General features: G+C 41.2%; 2 protein-coding genes across 6 annotated transcripts in view; both read right to left on the bottom strand.

Annotated features, from left to right (window-relative positions):
- Window positions 1-14,102, bottom strand: part of SHC4 (SHC adaptor protein 4) — a 65,622-nt gene extending 51,520 nt beyond the window's left edge. For 2 of the 3 annotated variants that reach the window (XM_090029316.1, XM_090029317.1), the window contains exon 1: window positions 109-248. The gene's annotated coding sequence lies outside the window, so the exon portion shown is untranslated. Of the gene's footprint in view, window positions 1-108; window positions 249-14,039 lie in introns of those variants that run through there. The other variant, XM_090029318.1, reaches the window with a different exon arrangement.
- A 1,965-nt stretch (window positions 14,103-16,067) lies between these two features.
- The window catches only part of SECISBP2L (SECIS binding protein 2 like), a 45,825-nt gene continuing 40,058 nt past the window's right edge, over window positions 16,068-21,834 (bottom strand). For all 3 annotated transcript variants that reach the window (XM_090029023.1, XM_090029024.1, XM_090029022.1), the window contains one exon: window positions 16,068-20,624. In XM_090029023.1, the coding sequence (XP_089885149.1) occupies window positions 19,951-20,624 (674 nt within the window). In that variant the 3' untranslated portion in view covers window positions 16,068-19,950. The remainder of the gene's footprint in view (window positions 20,625-21,834) is intronic.

The raw sequence follows: 21,834 nt of genomic DNA, 5'->3' as shown, positions 1-21,834 counted from the left end.
GCTAATTCTGGTTGTGAAAGTCATTCAGCAACACAAGCCAGAAACACTTTGAATATTCTTACGGTCTGGCAAAATTTTACTTCACATCTCCGGATTCATGCCCCTCACCTGTATGCAGCTTTTCTGATAGCCCTGGAGTCATCCCTAGCTTTTCCTTAAAATCCAGGTCACCACAGAATTTCTCTGTTGCAGATTAGGAGAGTGTTGCAGTTTTTATGAATGAAGTTTTCTGAATGAATTTCTCTGTGTGGAAGCTTATAAATCTGTGAATGAAGCTGAGGATTGCTGTTACTGACAGTCCCAGGGGTGTTTAATTTTCAGCCAATCAGGAGAAAGCTTGATGACTCATACACCATAAATACACTAAACTAGTAGCCATGAGAAATATGACATTGGAGTGGGGAACAATTTTAATGTACTGATAAGAAATGGGAGGAAGCATCAGTAATTACAATTTCCAGAAGTCTGATACCAATTTTGCTGAGAATATAGCACCGGGTTTTTGTTGTTGCTGCTATTATGCCTGTGAGGCATCATCCAAATCTAAAAATCAAATCTATTGTTCCACTGATATTAAGATATATGGTATAATTCTTGAGGGAAGATGGGCTGCATCTTCCTTAGAAATTGAGTTCCTTTTTATTGACTGTCGGTTCAATATCCGACCTAATGCAACTTCCTGTGCCTATCAAATTTACTCTAAAGACGTGATGAAGATGGCAAAAGACGAGGCACACAGGAAGCCAGAAATTGAGTAGGCAATGGCCTGAGGTAAAATGCAACGTGAGGTAAACTGCTGAACTAACAAATATAATATTCATGGAGAAAAACAGCTCACTGTTTACTTCATTCTGTGCAGGTGGATGTAAGTAACATTTCCCCATATGCATTGTTTTCAGCTTCCAAAAGGGTGGTATAGATATTTCATTCATTAGCATTTCTCTTCTGCCACCACCTCAAACCCAGATTTCTGCTTGGGGAGGGCTCCATTTTCACTCCAGCTCCTGATGCTAACACTGAACCTCCCCTATTGTGATACGCCGTGATGTGCAAGCATCCACTGTGTTACAATTCTAGCTCCAGTACGACTGTGTTTGACAAGAAGGGGGAAAATGGAGAACTAGTTTACTAGTTACCTCACAGAAACCAAGTGGCTTTATAAGCATCTATTGTCCAATCGGTTTCAGATGCCCAGCTCTATTGAAGATCCATGTGCATAAAGCTGAAACGCTGTAAGACTTGTGCTCTAGACATTCGCCACAAGCCTGCCAACACAGCTCAGTTCGTCTCTCTCCAAAGCCAGTGTCTTACTGCCACTCAGTTTATCTTCATTAAGTTCAATTGAGTTACATTGACTTAACCAGCTGAGGATCTCTCCCATGATATCTCCTTTTTAATTTTGCAAGCCCTTCCCAAGACACTGGCTTTGTGTTGCTCAAACAGCATGAATTGGGGTGGGAGGGGGCTGCTATATTACTGGACAGTTGTTTGCCATCTCTGTCACTGTCAAAACAACATCACAGGATTAGAGTCACCCAGCCAATAAAGTGCCATGATAGGAAAATTACATCATCAGAACAAGCTCCTAATGTGGATCCTGTCACTTTCTATCAGCTTCTGAAGATCTTCCTTTTCCACTAGAAGGTATAGAAAATCTGTGTCTAACTGCCCAGTTACAAGTGTCATGTGCCTTATTTTTTTTTCAAATGTACTAGGTTTTATGACTGCAAAGGAAACCCAGTAAGCATAGTCTGGGTATAGCTGCTTCCATAATGTCTGCTTGAGTCTTCTGAGAGCCTGAAACAGTATCTTGGCCAAGAGGAAACTGCCTCATATACTTCAATGAGAGGCTAATTCCAAGACCCTGCATTTTGGGGGCTCTGCTACCTCAGGAGGGAGAACTGTGTCTGTAGAAAAAGAGTAACACTATGGCTTCAGCCCACCCACCCCCACAAACACAGCTGCTCTTGTGAGGAATGGACTGGGAGGGTGTCTCATCATGATAGGGCCTATATCACATGGTACCCAGGCCCCTTAACTGTCTTAATTCAGCCTTAATCCAGTGCATAGCATATCAGAAGGGCAAGTGGAGCAACAGACTGCTGTTGGGGCTAAATCAGTCAATTGCCCTGACAAATTAACTCCTCTTTGCCAAGTGAAAAAGCAAATACAGACAAGCATCTGAGCAGGGTAAGCAAAATGAATATATAATACAGCTCAGAAAGATACTACCAGAATCCATCAAAGAGCATGTGCATGAAGCTGAAACACCATAAGACTTGTTCTCTAGGGCAGAGATGCTTGGGGACAGCCCTCTAGTCATATGGGTAGTGCACAAACATCAGGATACATTCAAGCAGTTTTGACAGGCATCTGAATCTGGGCAGTAGTACACAGAACAGAGACAATGAGTTATTTCAAGGCACTATGATTTCTGCATGGCTTATCATTGAATATGAAAAGGCTGCCATGGAAACACAAGGAAGAGAGAAAGAGGCTCTTCTAGCTTTGTCAAGAGATCCCCATTTCCTCAAAAGGCCATATGCATGTTACAGCCCCACACCCTGCTCATACCCCTCACACAGGCAGATGCATCCCTTGGAAAGAAGCCAAGGCACAACCCACAGGTACTGAGGCTTTGCCCACTCTCCTTCCATCTCTTCCAGTGTTACTGGGATGGTTGGGGGAAGGAGCTCCAAGTCCCCTCTCCTATTGAACCCCTCTTATTGGGATTATACCTCAAGGCCCCAACTGAAATCAGGGCTCCTATTTACAATTTACCTAGGCCAGCCTTTGTACTGTGCATGTACTGCAACCAACAAAATGGGCTCCCATCCCAGCTGCTTCCTTTGTGTGGCACCCAGAACATAAATATTAGTAGAAAATATTTATAGGTCAGGTGCTGCCCTGTGGTCCGCTGGTCTCCTGAGCAGTACTAAAAGGCAGTTTAACCAGAGTACCAAGAGATGGCCAGCTCCTTTTGTAACTGGCCAGGGATTGCATCTCATTCACCCCAGCCCTTAACAGAAAGACTTGATTATGGCAGCACACACCTAGGCGTAAGGTCGTATACACTGAAATAGCTCACACTGCTACAAAATGCAGGAGCTGTTTATGCTGCCATGGCTTTGTATAGGCCTCTGTAGTGGCTTCTCAAGAGAAAGGAGCAGCTGTTTCTATCTGGAAGGTGCTCAGATACAGCAGTGGTGGGGACCTATAAAGATAGAGAGTGGAGCCAACAGTGAGTGAGGGGTTTGGAATGGATGAGGTTGACAAATGAGTCAGAGGAAAGAAGGGTAAAATCAGGCTAACCAAAATGAAGCCAAGATTTGAGTGAGTAGGAGAGTTGAATGGTTGCGAGGCAGCCAATACTCAAGTCTTGCATATGGTATGGACAGAACCTAAATCATTCCCCATAACTGCTAACATGAGTTTTCTTAGTAACAGAGGTCCAAATGAAGGGTGGTCACTTCCCTCCCCCCCCATAGCTCCAGTCAAATATGTCATTGGAGTATGGATATAGAGGGAAGGCATTAAAAATGCCAATGACCTGTCTACATGACAGCTCCGAACTTTGTTAGCACTAAAGGAGTTCAGCCAATGTCAGAGACAATGGGAGACTGGAAGAAAGATGCTAGGAGAGACAGCTCAAGAGGTCTCTCAGGCCTGCCGGACATGTTTCACATGCAATGGCGCAAGGCATGACATCTGCAGACAGCTCCATGAAAAGCTGTTGTCAGATGCACGCACCTCCCTGATGATTCCAGGGCTACAGAAATATAAAAAAAGGAAACTTATTTTTTTCCACAGATATACCTTGCCCTCATAGAGAGCCGTGATGTGCTTATAGAATCTTAACAAACATGACAGCCTCAGGAAGAAGGGGACTGTAATGAAATGGGCCATTTTCCACGGGATGAGCCACAGAACTCAAAAACCACATCTTAGGAAAAAGACATTTCCTGAGATAGAACCCCATAAAGGATACCTTCTCTCCATGAAGATACAACTTTCCTAACAATGGCTCGCTTAATGAGATTTTTTAAAGTCTTTTTCTAATTTTCCCCAGTGATATAAGAAAGGGAGCTGAATTACCCAGCAATTCTCTAGCCAGTGGCACCAGTGAGTGACACTTTGCTATAGAAGCTGAATTTTCAAGGAGTCCTGGATAAACATAATTGTAAAAGGCCCTGTTTTCAGGAATAATACAAAATTGAAGTTCAGTAGCAATAGCCAGAAAAAACCGGCATCATCCAAAGTAATATTCACCCTTTTTGGAGAAAAAAATAAAACAGTACACATTTGTAAATTCAAAAGCTCTCTTCTCAAGGCTAAAGGCAAGAATCAGTTTAAAGTTGGTGGCAGCCAGCCTCTGACCAGCAGGGAGCACAAAGGGCCTTTTAGAGTCGGAGAAATTGAGCCCAGGGCCTTGTTTGAAGTATAAAAGGAGGCTGTGTCTCTTACACACCATTCTGGTTCACATTTGTCTACTGTGCTCATGTCACAGCAAGGTTACAGCATGATCGTATAGGCTCATTGCTCTAGACTCCCTCTAGCAAGTTGGTGAGGCAGCCAAGCTCTGGCTGGGAAATAGAGGGAAATGGAATTTTCCAGTTGCATGCCTGGGCTCTCCTTTAATGAAATGACACCTTTCCTTAGGCCTCTATTTTAATGCTGTTTTCTCAAACAACAAGGATTCCTTTCAGTCAAGGCATTCCACTTGGATTACCTGCTGCAGTTCTGTAAGAAAGACTCCCCTAGTCTCCATGTTACCCTCAGTAACGCAATGCAACCAGATCAAAGCCTATGCTAAGCACACGCTCACATTGTAGTCTTTCACTACTACTGAAAAATAGTCTCTACAAAGGACAGACTCTGCCCTCAGCCAACTTGCAGACAAAAACAAGTGTGAGTGGAGACCATGCAGAGCAGATAAGGGACGTTCCAGCTACAGAAGTTCACATAAGAGGTCCTTAAGGACAAGGAAAGCTCTTGATAAACTGTAATGGAGAGGCTCCAGCTCAAAAAGGCTGAACGTGATGCAGCACAAATTTGGGACTAACACATGAGATCAAGGGAACAGCTAGGAGAAAGTGCAGGTCAGAGTCTAGGGTATGAGAAAGCTCAGAGGAAAAGGTGCTTTGCTAAAAGGTGTGAAGTTTGATCTCAATGAGGAAACCAAGAAGTCAGTGCAGAGAAACAGAGAGGGACAGGTGCAGGCTGACAGAGCACTTTTCAGCAGGAACAGTTTAGATGGATTACAAGGAAAAGTGATGGGAGAAGACAATGTTTATGGGGAGTAACTAAAATCTTGGCCACAGAGTACAAGAGGAAGAGCCATTTTATCTTGAGGACACTGAAGAGCAAGTAAGTGCCAGGAGTCACTGAGGGACTGAATATAAAGAGAGAAAAAAAAGAAAAGTAGTCCCCATGTGTTGACTAGTACATTACCCTAGAATGACAGGGGTGTTGTTCTAAGGGCATAGGCAGTAGGGGTATATGAAGCAGGCCCTATTTGATTTGGATTCAGATTCAACTCGAATCAGGGACAGCGATTTGATCTGTTGATTTAGATCACTGACCCCGATTCAATTCGGCCAAATCCGAATCTGAAGATTTGATGCTGATTCAGAGAATCAGCAATTCGGACATAGACACAAATTTAAAAGTTTTTTCTATGTACCTTGAGGTACCCAGCGCAACTCGTGATGGCTGCAATGTTGGGGCGGGTGGAGTGTCCCACAGGAGTGCGGGGGGCCCTCCACGTGCTTGGCGGTGAATCCGGAAGTGCACAGGAAATACTTCCGGTCCACTTCTGGGTCCATTGGGGAGCTTGCTGGGGGGGGGTCCCTGTGCCCCCCCGGCTCAGCAACCAGCCACAAGGGGATCCCGGGTGCACCCCTAGACCCAGGAGGCACCAATCACTGAGCTGGGAAGGGGTGGGGGACCCCCATGCACTCTCCGGAGGACCCAGAAATGCTTCTGGTCCACTTCTGGGTCTGCCACCAAGAGCGCTAGGGATCCCCCCCTGTGCTTCTGTGAGACACTTTATGCACCCCAGCATCGCAGCACTCACGAGCCACCTGCTACCTAGAGGTATGTAGAAAAAAACATTTAAAGCTGTGTCTATGTCCGAATCTCTAAGTCTTTCCAAATCTCTCCGAATTGATTCAAAGGGTTCCAATTAAATTCGGATTTGGAGATTTGGCCACTGAATTGGGTCCAATCTCTGCCGAATTGAATCGGGGACTGACGCTTCACAGAGCCCTAACAGGCAGACAAGGTTCTTTGGGTGAATCTGATATCTTTTATTAGACCAACTTAAAACAAAAGATATCAGATTCACCCAAAGAACCTTGTTACCCTAGAATTGGCGCACATCCCCCATGAGCAGGGGGGAAAAGAGATTTCAATTGGTCCCTTTAAGGCTATCATTCAAGTAAATAACACCTGTAAGAGAGGAAAAAGGTTAGCTGGCAAATAATTTATTTACTGTAACCGTTTAGAAGACAAATTTTACCACTGGTGAAAATGGACAGGAGTTAGTGGCAGCAACAGGCAGTCGCTCCCATCTCAAGAGTATGTCTCTACCACCACAGCAAGGAGAAGCCCACCCACCATGGATAGCAGCCCTGGAAATTACATGGTGAGGACACAGTGTGTCAGAGGCTGGCTGCCTACTACTTTAAACTGAACCTTGCCTCTAGCTTTGATAAGAGAGCTTTTGAATTTACAAGTGTTCACTGTTTGGTTTTTTTGGTTGAGCATGCCAGAAACACAGAGGTTGTGCACAGTGCAGGGGGCTAATCAGGAACAGCATATACCATGAGGGTAACTCCAGGAGTGCCACACAAATGGTCTGCCAACAAAATGTTGGCTGTGTCTCCACTTAGAGCTCTTTGGTGGTGCCAGAGGCTTCCTTCATGCCAGCTGAATTATAGCACCTCTCCTGCCACCCTTTGATAGCAGCCCTATATAGATATTGTCGCACCTTCTGCAGGCTACAGCAGAGCAGCCCGCCGCTGGCACCATCCAGGATGCCCGTCTCATGCTGCCAGCAGAGCACAGATGGGAATGTTTCAGCAGGTTGGTAGTGGTGGCTGCTGCCTGCCTTCAACACAAGACCGTATCGAATCCATGTGGAAGGTACTGGAAATACAGCACCTGCCCTCAGCTGCTTCACAAACACTTGTATAGATAAGTGCCTTGCCTCAGAGGCTGCACAGTGGTAATAATGCAGTCAGAAACATTCAGCTCAAATGGCTTATTGACCTCTTCCCAGAGAGAGCTTATACTGCAGCGGATGTTTCCTGTGACACTCGTTTCCTCCCGTTAATTGTCTCTCACCCACACACTTGCTACAGTCACATTCATCAACTTGTGAGCATGAGGAAAAGGACTGGGGATACAGATACACTTACATGCAGGCACTAGCTTAGTTTACTAGTAGCTTGAAAGCTGAAGTGAAGGGTATGTGCTCAGTAATGTAAAAGCTGATAAGTCTATACCTTGCAAAAACCTTTTAATTGGGAACCAGAAACAGCATGTCAAGAAGAAAGGAAAACTGATTTACTAGGCACATGTAATATTTGGTCTAACATCCTCCTGCATTTCTTTTGGAGCACAGCTTTTAACAGGACATTTTTGGAAATATATATTAAAGACTGGTGATTGTGAGGGAAAGAGACTAATTCATTGGGAGTGAGATTTTACTCTCTTGAATGGAATGGGCAAAGCAGAGTATTCTTTCATCCAGATTTCTTTGGGGGTCTTTATTTTGGCCCCATGCAGCAACCACAGAGGTGATGCAGCCAATGAGCAGAAGAGATTGTCCTGAATTTAGGGGAAAACCAAAGTTGTCTCAGTTCCTCACTGCTATGCATGGCTTAAGAGATAAAAAACCAAGCAGAAAGCTGTAGAACAAGCACAGAATATTTACTTATTTTGTAGACAATGAAGATGCTAATTTGAAAAAGACTGGAGGACACATGCCCACATTAGCACTGGAGTTTTATTTCAGTGGTCTGCCAGAGCTTTTTATGACTGTAAGCAATTGTGGTTGTTGAAATGTTTAAACCACTACTGTTATTTGAATTATACCTAACTAATCTTAGGAGCATAGGAAATGAGAAAGTGGTTTTGCCACATGTCAAACTCTTCACCTGCGTTTTGGTTCCAGTCCTTATGAAATTTTCTCCGTAATTACAATTTATTAAAGAGCTAGATATACTCTAACACCAAAAACTTTCAGTTTTCATAAAGACAAAGGATTGAAAAGATGGCTAAAGACTAGATGGTCAGAGATGCTTAGAAGTAATATTTTTGAAACTGCCTTTTTCAAAATAGGATTTAAATTATTTTGAGGATTTTTCCTTAAATACAAAAATAAAGCAGCAGAGAGACAAGGCCCATGATGCTTTTCTTGAACATTATCTAGATGACTGCAAGAAACCAAGGCTGAAAAGTCTAGACACTATGGAATAAAATGATTTATAAATGAATGACAACTTCCTCTGGATCACTGCATCTTGCTTTGGTTTTCTTGGCCTTATATACTATGTTATACATATATCAGCCATTCTTATTTCCCTAGTCTAAAACTTCTGAATGTGTGCACATGCACAGACAAGTTCTTTGGTAAATCTGATCTCTTTTATTAGACCAACTTAGATACTTGGAAACAATATTCTTTGCAAGCTTATGCGTACAAATATGCTTCAATCAGACTGAGGAAGCATCTGCAGTTGGTCAGCCTCCGAAAGCTTGCAGAGAAGTTTGCCAACTTCTTTGCATCTGAAAGCTTGCAAAGAAGTTTGCCAACTCTTTGTGTTGGTCTAATAAAACATATCAGATTTACCCACAAAATCTTGTCTGCCTGTGTGCTTAGACCAACATGGCTACAGCCTATACCCCCGTACACACATGCACACACTCAGAAAGTTTTAGACTAGGGAAACAACAGTGGTTAGGAGTGCCATGAAATGATCATAGGTTGTGATTCCAAGAACTGGGATTATTTATCCCCCAAAAAAACAGAACATGACTGAAGCTGGTTGTTTAAGATAAACTGTTTTTTAAAGCTGCTCCTTTTGGTGGAGAGGTGCATACACAGAAAACAGTTTGCCTGCCTAGGCTAAGCAAAGGTGGAGCTTTTTAAGTAAAGTTTGTCCCTCCTCCTACATTTTCTCTTAGCTTTGCTGCCACACTTCCCTCCCATCCCACTGAACACGAGGATCTCAGCCACAGCCCTCTTGGTGGTAAAGTTTCATTTTAAACAAGTAGCACAAAACAGGACACTGCTTGCAATGCAGGAGGAAGGAAAGGAGGTGGAGACTTTCACCTCTGAGCACTACTTCCATCCAGCCTGAAAAAGAAAGAACCTTTAGTCCTAGCCAACATGAAAGTCACTTTAGTTCAAAGGCAAAATTCATGTTCACTTAATAAGGTTGCTTACCATACCTTAGCTATGTGAAAGGAAGTTACATTTTGAAGGGTGAAAACTAACTACTGATTTACATACTAATGGACCCTGAAGGTTGAAGATGAGGCCAATGGGCAAGGCAAAGAGACATTTGCATTGTGTGACATTTGCGCCCTGTCCTTCATGAAGACACCCACTTGTGCCATCAAGTTCTCTTTACCAAGCACTACAACCTCCTTTAAAAGAGTAAAAGTTTCAAATGTAGCAGACAACAGGTTTCTTAGGGCTATTTCAAGCCAAAAAGAAACACTAGAATTTGCATCATGCAGGAAGGACATACAGACCACTCTAACCACTTGTATCAGGAAAAAAGAGCCCTAGAGATTTACAGTTACAGCAGCTCACATAAGCTCAACGCATCCTGCAAGGCAGCCAGGCAGGCAGACTATGCTATGAAATCTAAAAAGTGAGGAGCCCAATTGATGAGACCTAGTCAATCCAACCTATGCCAATGTTGCATAAGATGCTGAATAACACACAGGGTTCCTGCTGAGCGAAACAAGCATACTGACTTGCTAAGAGTTAAGTTTTAGCTTATCCTTGAGTGTACTGTATGACACCATAATACTCTTCCTCTGCCCTCTGTATCTCAGAGATACCTTGAATGTGAGGCATTTGTGGTCCTTGGTGAAAGACCCCGGCATACTCTGAAGCAGTACAGAACTGTAACATTGCCTAAACCAATAACATCGTTAACTAATGAACAGCAACTGTGTCCTTCTTTTGGCTTCAGTTCTGGGTTGTTGTCCCAAGTTGCTTATCTAAACTCTGCGACTACCTAAAAATGCAAACTTGGACAATGGGAACAAATCTAATGGGCCCACAAAGTACCATACAACTTTTGCCAAACACAGCCACCTACAAAATGGAACAAGTCTCAGCAAGACCACCCCAGCCCTAGGGAAACTCAAAAGGGAATGGGGAGCAATCATGATTTCAGACTGAGAACTGTGCTCCAGTCCTGGGACTGGTGATATCACAGGAATATGTTCCCCTTGCTTAGTGTATAGACTATTACAAATTATACTTTGATTACAAGTTAAACGAAATTCAGCACAACCCCACATATGGCAGGTAGCCAAACACAAGCCAGCCTCCCCCACCGTCTGATCAGCCTCCTAGGTTGTAGCACGTAATAAAAATTACAAAAAGGAAGCTTACAAGAAGTGGAAACTTAGACGAACAACTAGGGAGGAGTACAAGAATATTGCTTGGGCATGCAGGGATGAAGTCAGGAAGGCCAAAGTGCAACTGGAGTTGCAGCTAGTAAGGGATGTGAAGGGTAACAAGAAGGGTTTCTACAAGTATGTCGGTAGCAAGAGGAGAATCAGGGAAAGTGTGGGTCCCTTACTGAATGGGGGAGGCAACCTTGTGACAGGATGCAGAAGTGCTCAATGCCTTTTCCACCTCAGTCTTCACAGGCAAGGCCAGCTCCCAGACTATTGTACTGGGCAGCACGGTTTGGGGAGGAGGTGAGAAACCAACAGTGGTGAAACAACAGGTTAGGGAGTATTTAGAAAAGCTAGACATTTCCATGGGGCAGGATGCAATGCACCCAAGAGTGATGAGTTAGCTGATGTTAATGCAGAACTACTGACCATCATCTCTGAAAATTCATGGCAATCAGGAGAGGTCCTGGATGACTGGAAAAGGGCATATTTAAGAAAGGGAAAAAAGGAGGATCCAGGGATTACAGAGTGTTCAGCCTCACCTCAGTCCCTGGAAAAATCATGGAGCAGATCCTCAAGGAATCCATTTCTAAGCACTTGGAGAAGAGGATGATTAGAAACAGTTAGTATGGATTCACCAAAGGCAAGTCATACCTGACCAACCTGATTGCCTTCTATGATGAGATGACTGGCTCTGTGGATACGGGGAGACCAGTGGATGTGGTACACCTTGATTTTAGCAAGGCTTTTGATACAGTCTCCCACAACTTTCTTGCAGGCAAGCTGAGGAAGTATGGGTTGGATGAATAGATTGTAAGGTGGATAAAAAACTGGCTGGAGCATTGGGCTCAGAGGGTATTAATCAATGGCTCAATGTCTAGTTGGCAGCCAGTACCAAGCAGAGTGCCCCAGGGGTCAGTCCTAAGGCTAGTTTTGTTCAAGGTCTTCATCAACAACCTGGTAGATGCCATAGAGTGTACCTTCAGCAAGTTTGAGGACATTAGGCTAGGGGAAGTAATAGATACACTGGAGGGTAAGGCTAGGATTCAGAGCAACTTAGACAGATTGGAGAATTTGGCCAAAGGAATCCATGAGGTTCAACAAGGACAAGTGCAAAGTCGTGCACTTAGGATGGAATGATCCCATGCACCAGTACAGGCTGGGAGCTCACCGGCTGGGCAGCAGCTCTGCAGAAAAGCACCTGTGGGTTACATTGGACAATAAGTTGAATATAAGCCCAACAGTGTGGCCTTGTTGCCAAGAAGGGTAATGGCATCCTGGGCTTCATTGGTAGGAGTGTTGCCAGCAGGACAAGGGAAGTGATTATTCCCCTATATTCAGCACTGGTGAGGCCACCAGTACCTGGAGTACCATGTTCAGTTTTGGGACCCCCACTACAGAAAAGATGTCAAAAAATTGGAGAAAGGCCAGTGGAGGGCAACAAAAATGGTGAGGGGGCTAGGACACATGCCTTCTGAGGAGAGGCTGAGGGAACTGGGCTCATTTAGTCTGGAGAAGCACAGATAGAGAGGGGATTCAATAGCAGCCTTCAGCTACCTGAAGGGTTCGAAAGAAGATGAAGCTAGACTGTTCTCAGTGGTGGCAGATGACAGAACAAGGAGCCATGGTCTCAAGTTGCAGCAAGGGAAGTTTAGGTTAGATATTAGGAAGAATTTTCTCACTAGGAGAGTAGTAAAGCACTGGAACAGGTTACCCAGAGCAGTTGTGGACTCTTCATCCTTGGAGGTTTTTAAAACCTGGCTAGACAAAGCTTTAGCTGGGATGATATAGCTGGGGTTGGTTCTTGTGCCTTTTCATCAGTGAGTCAGAGGTTGCTTTACTGCTCTGTAGGTACCTAGAGGTGCTAGGAGATCAACAAGACATTGGGCATGGTATAAAATATTTTTTATTGTGCTTGTTCTGCAGTCTTACAAGAGCTTTTTTTTTTTTTTTTTTTTTTTAAAAAACAGCTCTGTCCATATACAGCTTTCCTTTTGCACCCCTACATCATCACTTCTCCAGCTTTTTAAATAGCATGCAATGCATAGATGCAGAAAGAATTGCTGGATTTTCACCTCCTGTTGAAACCACTCGGTGGGAGTTGGGAACACAATTCACTCATGCCTTTGAAACGGGCCCCCCCTCCGGTCTCTCTCGCCCTTACTTACACTTAAAATTAATTTTTGAATACCTTTGTGCTTCTAAGCATTTTCCTATAGTCTGCTGGATAGGTGCCATCCAAAAGAAGGGCTCTCATTTCTTTGAGCACACACAAAATAGCACATTTTAGAATGACTGTGCTGATACAGTTCCAAAAGCTAGCACAAGCACAGTTCACTGGTGCTCTGTAATTGAGATAGCAAGAAAAACATAGCCAAGTACAGAGGAGGATAATGAAACATTATAAAAAATTAAAGTGATTGTACCATATGAAGCTAATATGCTTTTATACTATCAATATGAGAACCCTGCCTGTGTGTATGGCAGGATTACCATGGCCTCCAGGAGGTCTCCAAGGGAACCCAAGCACAAACAGCACTTTTCTAAAGATAACGGCAGGAAATGCAGTTACCCTATTTCCTCTATTTGTCTTTATATAAAAGCAAGTCTGCTTTCAGTGTTACATGATTATTAGACTCCTCTCTGCTTATTAAAGTACAGTCCTGGGAGACTAACCGTGTTAGAGGAGCCGAATATTTTAAATAGTGTCCAGATGGACACCCACACATCCGCCTTGCAAACAAAGAAGTGGATCAATGACTTCTGTATTGAGGAAAGCGATCAAGTGTCAAAGGACAAGGTGCAGTACAACAATCAATGACATAATACTCTTTTGTCCGCATAATGCCCTTTGTTGTTAGGGCAGTTGGAGTGCACAGCTGCATTTCTTATAGTTAACTGACTTTTCAGCAATCTAAACTGAGAGGAAAGCAGTTACCTGTTATATCACTCTGTGAGGAAGTTGTGAGATACCATAGAAGTACCAGAACTTATATAGTTTCCTCATTTGCCTATACAATGACTGAAAATCATTTTGAAAAAAAAACAAATAACTAACCACTGGCAGTTAGAGTGAGATATAAATCACTGGGCTCTTTTGCACATATCACGGACCTGCAGGTTCAAGAATTCTTACTGCAAATTCCCAGCTTTGTCACTAGACCACTGATGGTTAAGATGAAACTAATCCTTTGGTAGAAATCTCTGGAAAGGGCTCTTAGCAACCCTGAATACAGCATTCAGATGTGTCCAGACATCACTATCCAAGTATTGGTACTTCGCTTTTAGCATTGAATTATTTTGCTTTAGCAGCGTGCCTGCATGCATCCAGTCTTAGAATAGAATACCTAAACCACCAAACCCCTCCCTGCAAGAAACGTAGTACTGACCTGAGAAATCAGTCCTGAAAGCAATATGATGTGTGAGCCATCATTAAGTGCACAGAGCTAGCTGTTCACAGAGCTCTGCCACTTTTGCAAACAGAAAGGCAAGATGCTGGATGCATAAGAAGTTATTTTTAAAACATCTGAAGATAGACTCGTACAAAAAAAAAAAAAAAAAAATATGCAGCAAGTTGCCTAAAAAGGAACTGGAACTAGAAGCCTGATTTGCAAATATAAAGTGCTCACCCATAAGCCCTTTGGGTGGCTCTATCCTACCTACTTAAGTTAAAGGCAGTCATTCCTGTGTGGTGCAAAGTCCAGAGAAATCACACATTTTAAAATATTCATATGTTAAAATAAGAACTTCTACTTTCTTGGAGTGAGAGTTCCAACAGGGAGTGCTGGGCCAATGCTTTGTGTGCTGTTCTTTGAAGCGCTGGGATTCTTACCTAGCAAGCCCCAAGCCAGAAGTGCGAAAGCACATACAGCTATTTTCAAAATCATTTTCATATTTCTGTTGGCTGCTCCAACCTGGGACTGCAATTGCAGAACAATGCTAGAAAAAGCTATTAGGAAAAGTCATACACCAGGCCTAACATTTGAATGCAAGCAAATGTGGCATTCAAACAAGATGTGCTAAAAATAAGGTAGTCTTACCCTGAGAACTAGGCCAATGAGAACTGGGGTTTTAACAAAAAAGCTTTCAAATAAATAATCTAAAATTTTTTTTGAGCCGTGGAAGTTGCATTATTAATTAACACTAGCTAAAGATTTTTCCTGTGGACTTTTCAAAATTCACCGCTGGTTAAAAACATCCATGAGAAATTTCAGTGCAAAGTGGATTCTGCAGGAGGTAACAGCACCTAAAGTTTTGATTAATAACAAAAAGACTTCCAAAAAGTGATAAAATAATTACAAGACTCCAGTAACATTTTAAATTTGGTAGAAAAGTAAAGTTTTCTAAAACTGCATCTATAATGTTGTGCTATGAGTAAGTAAATGACACAGTTATAGCAGAGGTAAAAAGATCTGTCACAACGATAGCTGGAAAGATGCATCCAATCTTCCTGCTCCTTTGCAAAAGGAATGAATGTAGGAGTTAGTGATGCAGGCAAGGAGACCAGAGCAGAAATTAGGAGAAGCAAATACAAAACCCTGTCCTGTAGCACAGAGTCGTACCAAAATCACCCAACATGTAGGGAAGCTTTTCCCTTTAATTTTTAAGTTGAAAACAACATTCAGGCTCAATTTTATTGCAGTCCCAAAATGGTGACATTTACTAATAGAATTAGGGGAGATTGTCAAAAGTGACTCATTTTACATATCATATCTAAGCCTACATTTTTCTGGGATTATTTGATGCAACAGTGCTGCATTTACACTCTTTTACAGTTATTTGTACACATTAATAAAGGCCAACTTCACCACTTCAGCCTGAAAATATGCTGTTCATAGCTAGGATTCGTCTATACCAGGAAATTTATCAGCATAGCTGTAGTGGTATAATTATAACCAGAACGGCTGTGCCAGTAAGTTTCCCCATGTAGACAAGCCCTCTGTTATATTTTATTTGCTGCATGAATGAATGCCAAGAGCTCTGCTGAAAACTCCACTCAACAATGATTTTGTGCAAAAGTCTCTTGAGTTTTCATTCAAGTATTCTTTATAAAATCTGTAAGTGACAAAAACATACATCTCTAATGATACAAAGCAGGCTTTGGGACATGGTCTTATCATCTGGAAACATTTCAGTGATGGTAACCAAAGAGAATGGGCAGTGACCCTCCTAGGAGCAAACTCTGAATTTGGAAACAATGCCTTGTTGGCATGTTGTTTATTACCATGGAGGCAAACTGAGGAGGCCCGGAGGCATCTCCACCTTGTGGACAAGCTACAGAATGGCACCCAGGCATGGAAATTAAAACAGCAGCACATCTTCACGCTTGATCAGGTGTTCAGCATATGGTGCTCAAACGAAAACAAGCATTTAGCTGTGTAACTGGTAATTAAATAAATCACTGCAGTACTAGACCAGACATTGCTACAATCATTTTTATTAGTTATGGAAGAATTCCCCACTAATATTTACATAGTGCAAAAAGCTGTTATTACTCCAAAAAAGTACGGTAGACAGAACAATTCTCCTTCATACAACAAAAAAACCGAACAAAATTCTGTGTATTGTTTTTTATAATAATAATCTACTGTTTTAACCTAAGTGTTGTTACTACAAATTTTAAGACATTAAAGATTAAAGTTTACCTTATTAGAATTCATTTAAAAATAAAATACATAAGCCATTTATGAATAGTTAGAAGGTGGGCTGTGCCAACTGCATTGTCACTGTTGCCTTTCTGTAGAGCAGAATTTCAAGTTGGACTTTCTTACATTTCATGGCGTGTGGCAGGGCTGGGTAACAAACCCATATAGTTTCCATCTACAGCTTTCTTGTGCTGGTTTTTGGTTTTTGTAAACAGGTCTTACTGAATTTTTGTGATTAAAATATTGAAATCAACTGAATATTTTGATTAGTTGGCACACCTTCACAGAAAATACTTAGTGACAGTTTTAGCAAACAGCAGCTTCTCAAACGATAATACTTTTTTGCATACATATTTAAAGTAATGTTAATCAAATTTAAGCTCTGTGTTAAGGAACTGGACTGAATGACGCTGTGTAAACCTCCACCCAATTGAGTATTAAACATATCTCACCTTTATTTTAAGAAATCAGACAAGTGCATCATTGTAGAAGAGTTTGTCATTTTCATTAAAAAAACTATGGGCCCCAAACCTTCAGTCACTGCTTAGCTCCAAGCTTGCTTGCACTTAGGCAGGTGCTTAGTTAAACATGCAAATAAAATCTATTGAAGCCAACAGGATGAATGTTCCTAAAGAGTCAAGTAGGCATGTGTTTACCGGATCCAGGCCTACAGCCTTATTCAGACAAACTAAGAAAACAAACTTCCTCTGAATAAGGACAAATTCCTCAGGATTTTCCCCTTTATGTCCAATTTTATCCATGTTTGTTTATTTTTCCACAGATACTGGAAATGTTAAATACATTTTATACATAACCACTCCATCGACTTGAACCAGACACCCTACCACACATTACATATTATTTCTAAGGTTTTGCCAGATGCATTAAATCTAGTGAAATCAAGACCTATAAGAACATCTTAAGAAAAAAGTTAAATACTTGTTTTCTGGATAATCATCTTCACAAAGAAAAAAACCAACATCTTTACACCTATAACTTCAGAAACACCAGTTTTTGGGAGTGTAACAACCAGTATAACAAACTGTGTACTTTTATATTGATATAGAAATCCAGCTATCTTAAAAAAACCCCAGGGTACTGTACAAAACAGCCTATCAGAAAGTTATGAAATACGGTTAGGCTATTTCTGATATGGAGAGAATCAAGATTACCACAATGAGTTATTCCTCTCAAGTGCTCAACATTGCAAGATACTTCCCTAGTTTTAGGTGCAAATAGACCTCATCCCAGAGGCACTGTCCTTCCTCTCAGTTATTGTTCATTCCTAGCCATCAAAAAAGGAAACAAACGTTAAGTGGTTTCCTTCATTCATTTTTGGTTTGCCCTTCTAAAGGTGATCTGTCAAACTTGACTAGGTTCCTCATCTACTGGCCAACTGAGGGCTACCAGAAGTGCTGCAATCACCTTTAAGAACTCAGTATTATTTAAGAAACCTGTAGCAAAATAACAATTATATAATGGTCTGAAGATTACAAGAGCTGTTACTGTTTGATACAAATGCCAACAGTCTTAAAATGACAGTCAAAATTCAGAAGAGACGTATAAAAAAGATAAGCCTTTATAATTATATTACCTCAAGATTAAGAGTTATTTGAATCACTGGCACTGAATAAGCAAAAGGAAATGTACAAGTGTTTTCTTTTTCTTTTTTTAAAAGAAGTTTTGGGTCAAATTCTGTCCTTGATGTGCACCCATGATCAGAGTTGGTGTGACTGGGAGCTGTGTCCATGAGCAAATTATGACTCTGTCAGCAGTTCAAACCCCTATCATTTCCTAAGGCAAAGAAACTTTTCAAAAATATACAGACAGTAAAATCTGCCATACAAGTAGTTGGGAGTTAACAATGAGGAGGCATCATTCTTTACCCTTTTGTATTTCTATACAGTGCTTGTTCTAGTACCTAGGAAGATTATATTAAGGAACTAAGAACATGACAGGACAGACAGCCAGTTGTACCAGCAGCTCTTTTCAACACTTTCCCATGTAGCATTTGCTATGTCTACATTAGACACATTAAACTTTAATTTCTACTATGCTTGTTAGCACGAGAGGATTATATTATCCCTAAACCCAGAGTCTGATTTTTCCAGAGCAAAAATAAATTGCCAGAATTGCAAATATTAGAAGTGCTGGTCCCAAAATCATTAAACAAACTTTATGTGCAACTAAAAAGATCAGATTGTATTGTGCCATTGAAAGTTTCCACTGCCTCCTTTTTTAAAACGCAAGTGGTCTAGAACAGTTCCATAGCACTAAAACCTACCTATGAAATCCACCAAACCCCCTCCCCGCCAAAAAAGTCACTATTCATGCAAGCTATTCTTCGGCTACTCTTGCAGCAAAATCCTTGGTACTGACAGCTTCAGGACCTCTAGATCCAGTACTAAAGTTGGAAAATTCAGACTCATTGCAGGCAAGGTTTGGACACTGACTCCATCCTCAAATCAGAAGCAAATTCATCAGATAGATTTAAAATTTCAACACTAGGAACAAACATGGAACAAGTCTATAGTAAAATTCATTTTAACTCCCAATTTCCAAACCGCTGAAACGCTTCTCAGTACTTCAGGGCACTTCCCCTTTCATAGAACCACTACTTTCTTTACTACTCTGGAAGTCAATGCTTAAGCTGCTACAACTGAGGACCAAAGTTCACATTTTCGATGAGAAAATTTAATTCAAAGATTGATCCTGAACACAAGACAAGAAGTGCCCAGGAAGACAGCATGCAGTGAACACATCAATACACTGAGCCACTAGATCAGTCACTGTTAAATATTTAAATTTCTGTCTGGATTTTTTTGTAATTAAATTATGCACATCAGCAATTCTGAGGTAAGTGAAAAAGAGAAGGAAGCAGTAAATTTCTAAGAACAACATGGATGGTGGTCACAGTTAATGGTTCCCTAAGCTGTGGCTCCATAGACACAGTGACTTTTTACAGCCTGACATTTGCAAACAAATAAATACATTATCTATAATTATTTTGCCATTGTGGTTGGAATTATTCCGATATCAAAAGTTCTCTCAGCACAAAGTCAGCAGCTTCCAACACACACATCACCTCACAAACCAACTAAAATGCTGCATCTATCTTGGCATAAAAAAGTGATGCATACATTTCCTTATAAATTTACTCTTTTGAGTGAAAGTGGGGGCTTTCAGCTTTTCTTTCAAGAGAAGCAAAACATCTTTTATTTTCTGGTATTATTAGAAAATTATGGCCAAAGTTTAAAATGACTAGAAATGGTGGTAATTTTTGCCAGTCTTAAAATGTGGATGTTTTCAAAATGAGTTGAAGAGTCACATTTTAAAAGAATTTCGTTTAAAATTGGTCATTTTTAAGTATTTTCCTTTTACAAAAAAAGGCTCAAATGAATACCTATAAACTGAAATTTTACACAGATCATTTCAATTCTGGGAGCTACAGATCCTGATTAAAAGCTAAGTTAGTTTTGTCTTTTTTTAATGAAACAAGTAACAAAGACAGCTACAAAAATATCTGTTGTGAATTAAATATGCATATTAAATGCTTAACAGTGCAAAACGTTGAGATGAAGCATACAAAGTAATGGCTGCAACCTTACAACAGTTTTAATACAATTTTTAAAAGTTCCTGAGTTTGTGCTTATTTTTACGGCATAACGTTGGAATCAGTGTTTTCTTTATTCAGAGAACTGCAGATGGTGGGTTTATGTTGGACATTACTTGTGTGCTTATCTGCTGTCCATTCCTCACCATCAATTACTGCATCTACCTGCTCGGGAGTTTCTATCTCTTCCTCTTCACTTTGTTCTGTATTATCTTCCTCTGCACCACTAAGGGTTTTCCCAAGCTGAAGGGTTTCCATAGTTCTTTGGGTCTCTGAGACCCAAGATTCAATTCTGCTATTAAGCTGAACCTCTACAGAAATAGGTTCATGGGTATAATCTTCATCCTCCTCCTCCTCCTCATCCTCCTCCTCTTCAAGCATTCCTGGTACAAGAGTACTCGTGGTGCTGGTCATGGAGGAGTTCAAAAGATCCCGGCAGCTCCCATCCAAAGATCCTGTCTCGGTGCTCTGCTGCGAGGCCCATTCCAGATTGTCATCTGGCTTCACCTCTTCTTTGTCACTTACCATGGTTTTTCCATGATTCACAGTTGAGGTAGTCCCTACTGTAGCTAGAGGTGACTGTTTATTAACAGTGGCTTTTTCATTTGGAACACTAACAGATTTTTCTGGAACTGTAGACTTACATGAGGACTCCCTCTCATTTTCAGAAGTTTCTAACCCATCAGATGTTTCCACCATGCTTCTCCAGTTTGTTTCTGAAAATGTCAAGATAACAGTTTATCAGAAAATTGACATTTACTTTGAGAGATCTTTTTAAAACAAATCACATAAAAACCCTAGAGAACTTGTTTAAGAAACTTGTGAGGTAATGTGGCAGTTCATGCATCAACTCACATAAGTACACTTGCATACAAGAGCACTAGTAAGTAGTACAAGTCAAGAATTAAGGAAGGTACCGAATGACAGTACACTTGTCAGAACCTTACACAGAGAAAAACAAATTTGAAAAAAAGAGAGTTAGAATGATTAAAGAAACTTATTTAAGAGGGGCTCTATAACCCATTCTGAAATCCAAAAAAGAGGTGCCATACTTGCTTCAGACCTACAAACAAGAAAGCTGGAAAGGGCAAAGGCTGAGGTGTGCGGGCAAAAGAATACGAAGATTTTCTCAGTAACAATCCAAAAGGAATTTGCCAAAATAGTATTAAAATCCCATCTTGCTGGAAAATATAAATACCGATTCAGAATTCAAATATTAAAGTAGAAAAACCAAACACAAAAACCAGTGTTACAGCAATCAAGACAGAAACTTAACTAAAAGAAGGGTTGGCTCAGGGACATGGCAATTTATACTACCGATTTGTCCTTGATCATACAACTATTATATGCTTGAGTTGCAAGATTGGTGCAATCCCACCCCTGCCCCCCTTTTATGCATTGTGCTTAAATGAGCTGACGCATAAATCAAGTCTGATTAATACTCAGGTCAGGGCCACCCTCCAGAACACTTTGCTAGCTTCCCTTCAGCATCAACTTTAAATGCTTCTGTCTATCTCCGCTCTTTCCTGCCTCTGTTGTTCTTCCTCAGTTACATGACCCCTTTATGCGTGTTCAAGGCTGTGTCTTCTCATATAAACTCAAGGCTATGGGAAAATTTTCCTACTTAGAAGCAGATCCTCCTGTTGCTTTCCTGAATTGCTCTGCATTGAAGTAGTATTAGAAAGTTAGAACACAGCTGTGAATTAGGACTAAAATCATTATTCTCATGTCTTTCAGGAAGAATTCCCCAGAAGCTTGCCCTGGCTACTTAGAAGCTTGACCAATTTGGGATCACCCTCCAGAACTTGTATATTTTATTTCATCTGTTTTTTAATTTATATACGGCTAAATGCTAATGTAAGAATCATTTGGCAAGTCCTACATTTTGGTCATGGAAATATAAATTACCATGTTCCTTCTGTAAGC

Source organism: Crocodylus siamensis, chromosome 15, assembly GCF_052110815.1.
Source record: "Crocodylus siamensis isolate JL-2025a chromosome 15, ASM5211081v1, whole genome shotgun sequence".
Taxonomy (NCBI): domain Eukaryota; kingdom Metazoa; phylum Chordata; order Crocodylia; family Crocodylidae; genus Crocodylus; species Crocodylus siamensis.
The sequence above is the reverse complement of the archived record's forward strand: the minus strand, read 5'-3'. Positions and strand labels throughout refer to the sequence as shown.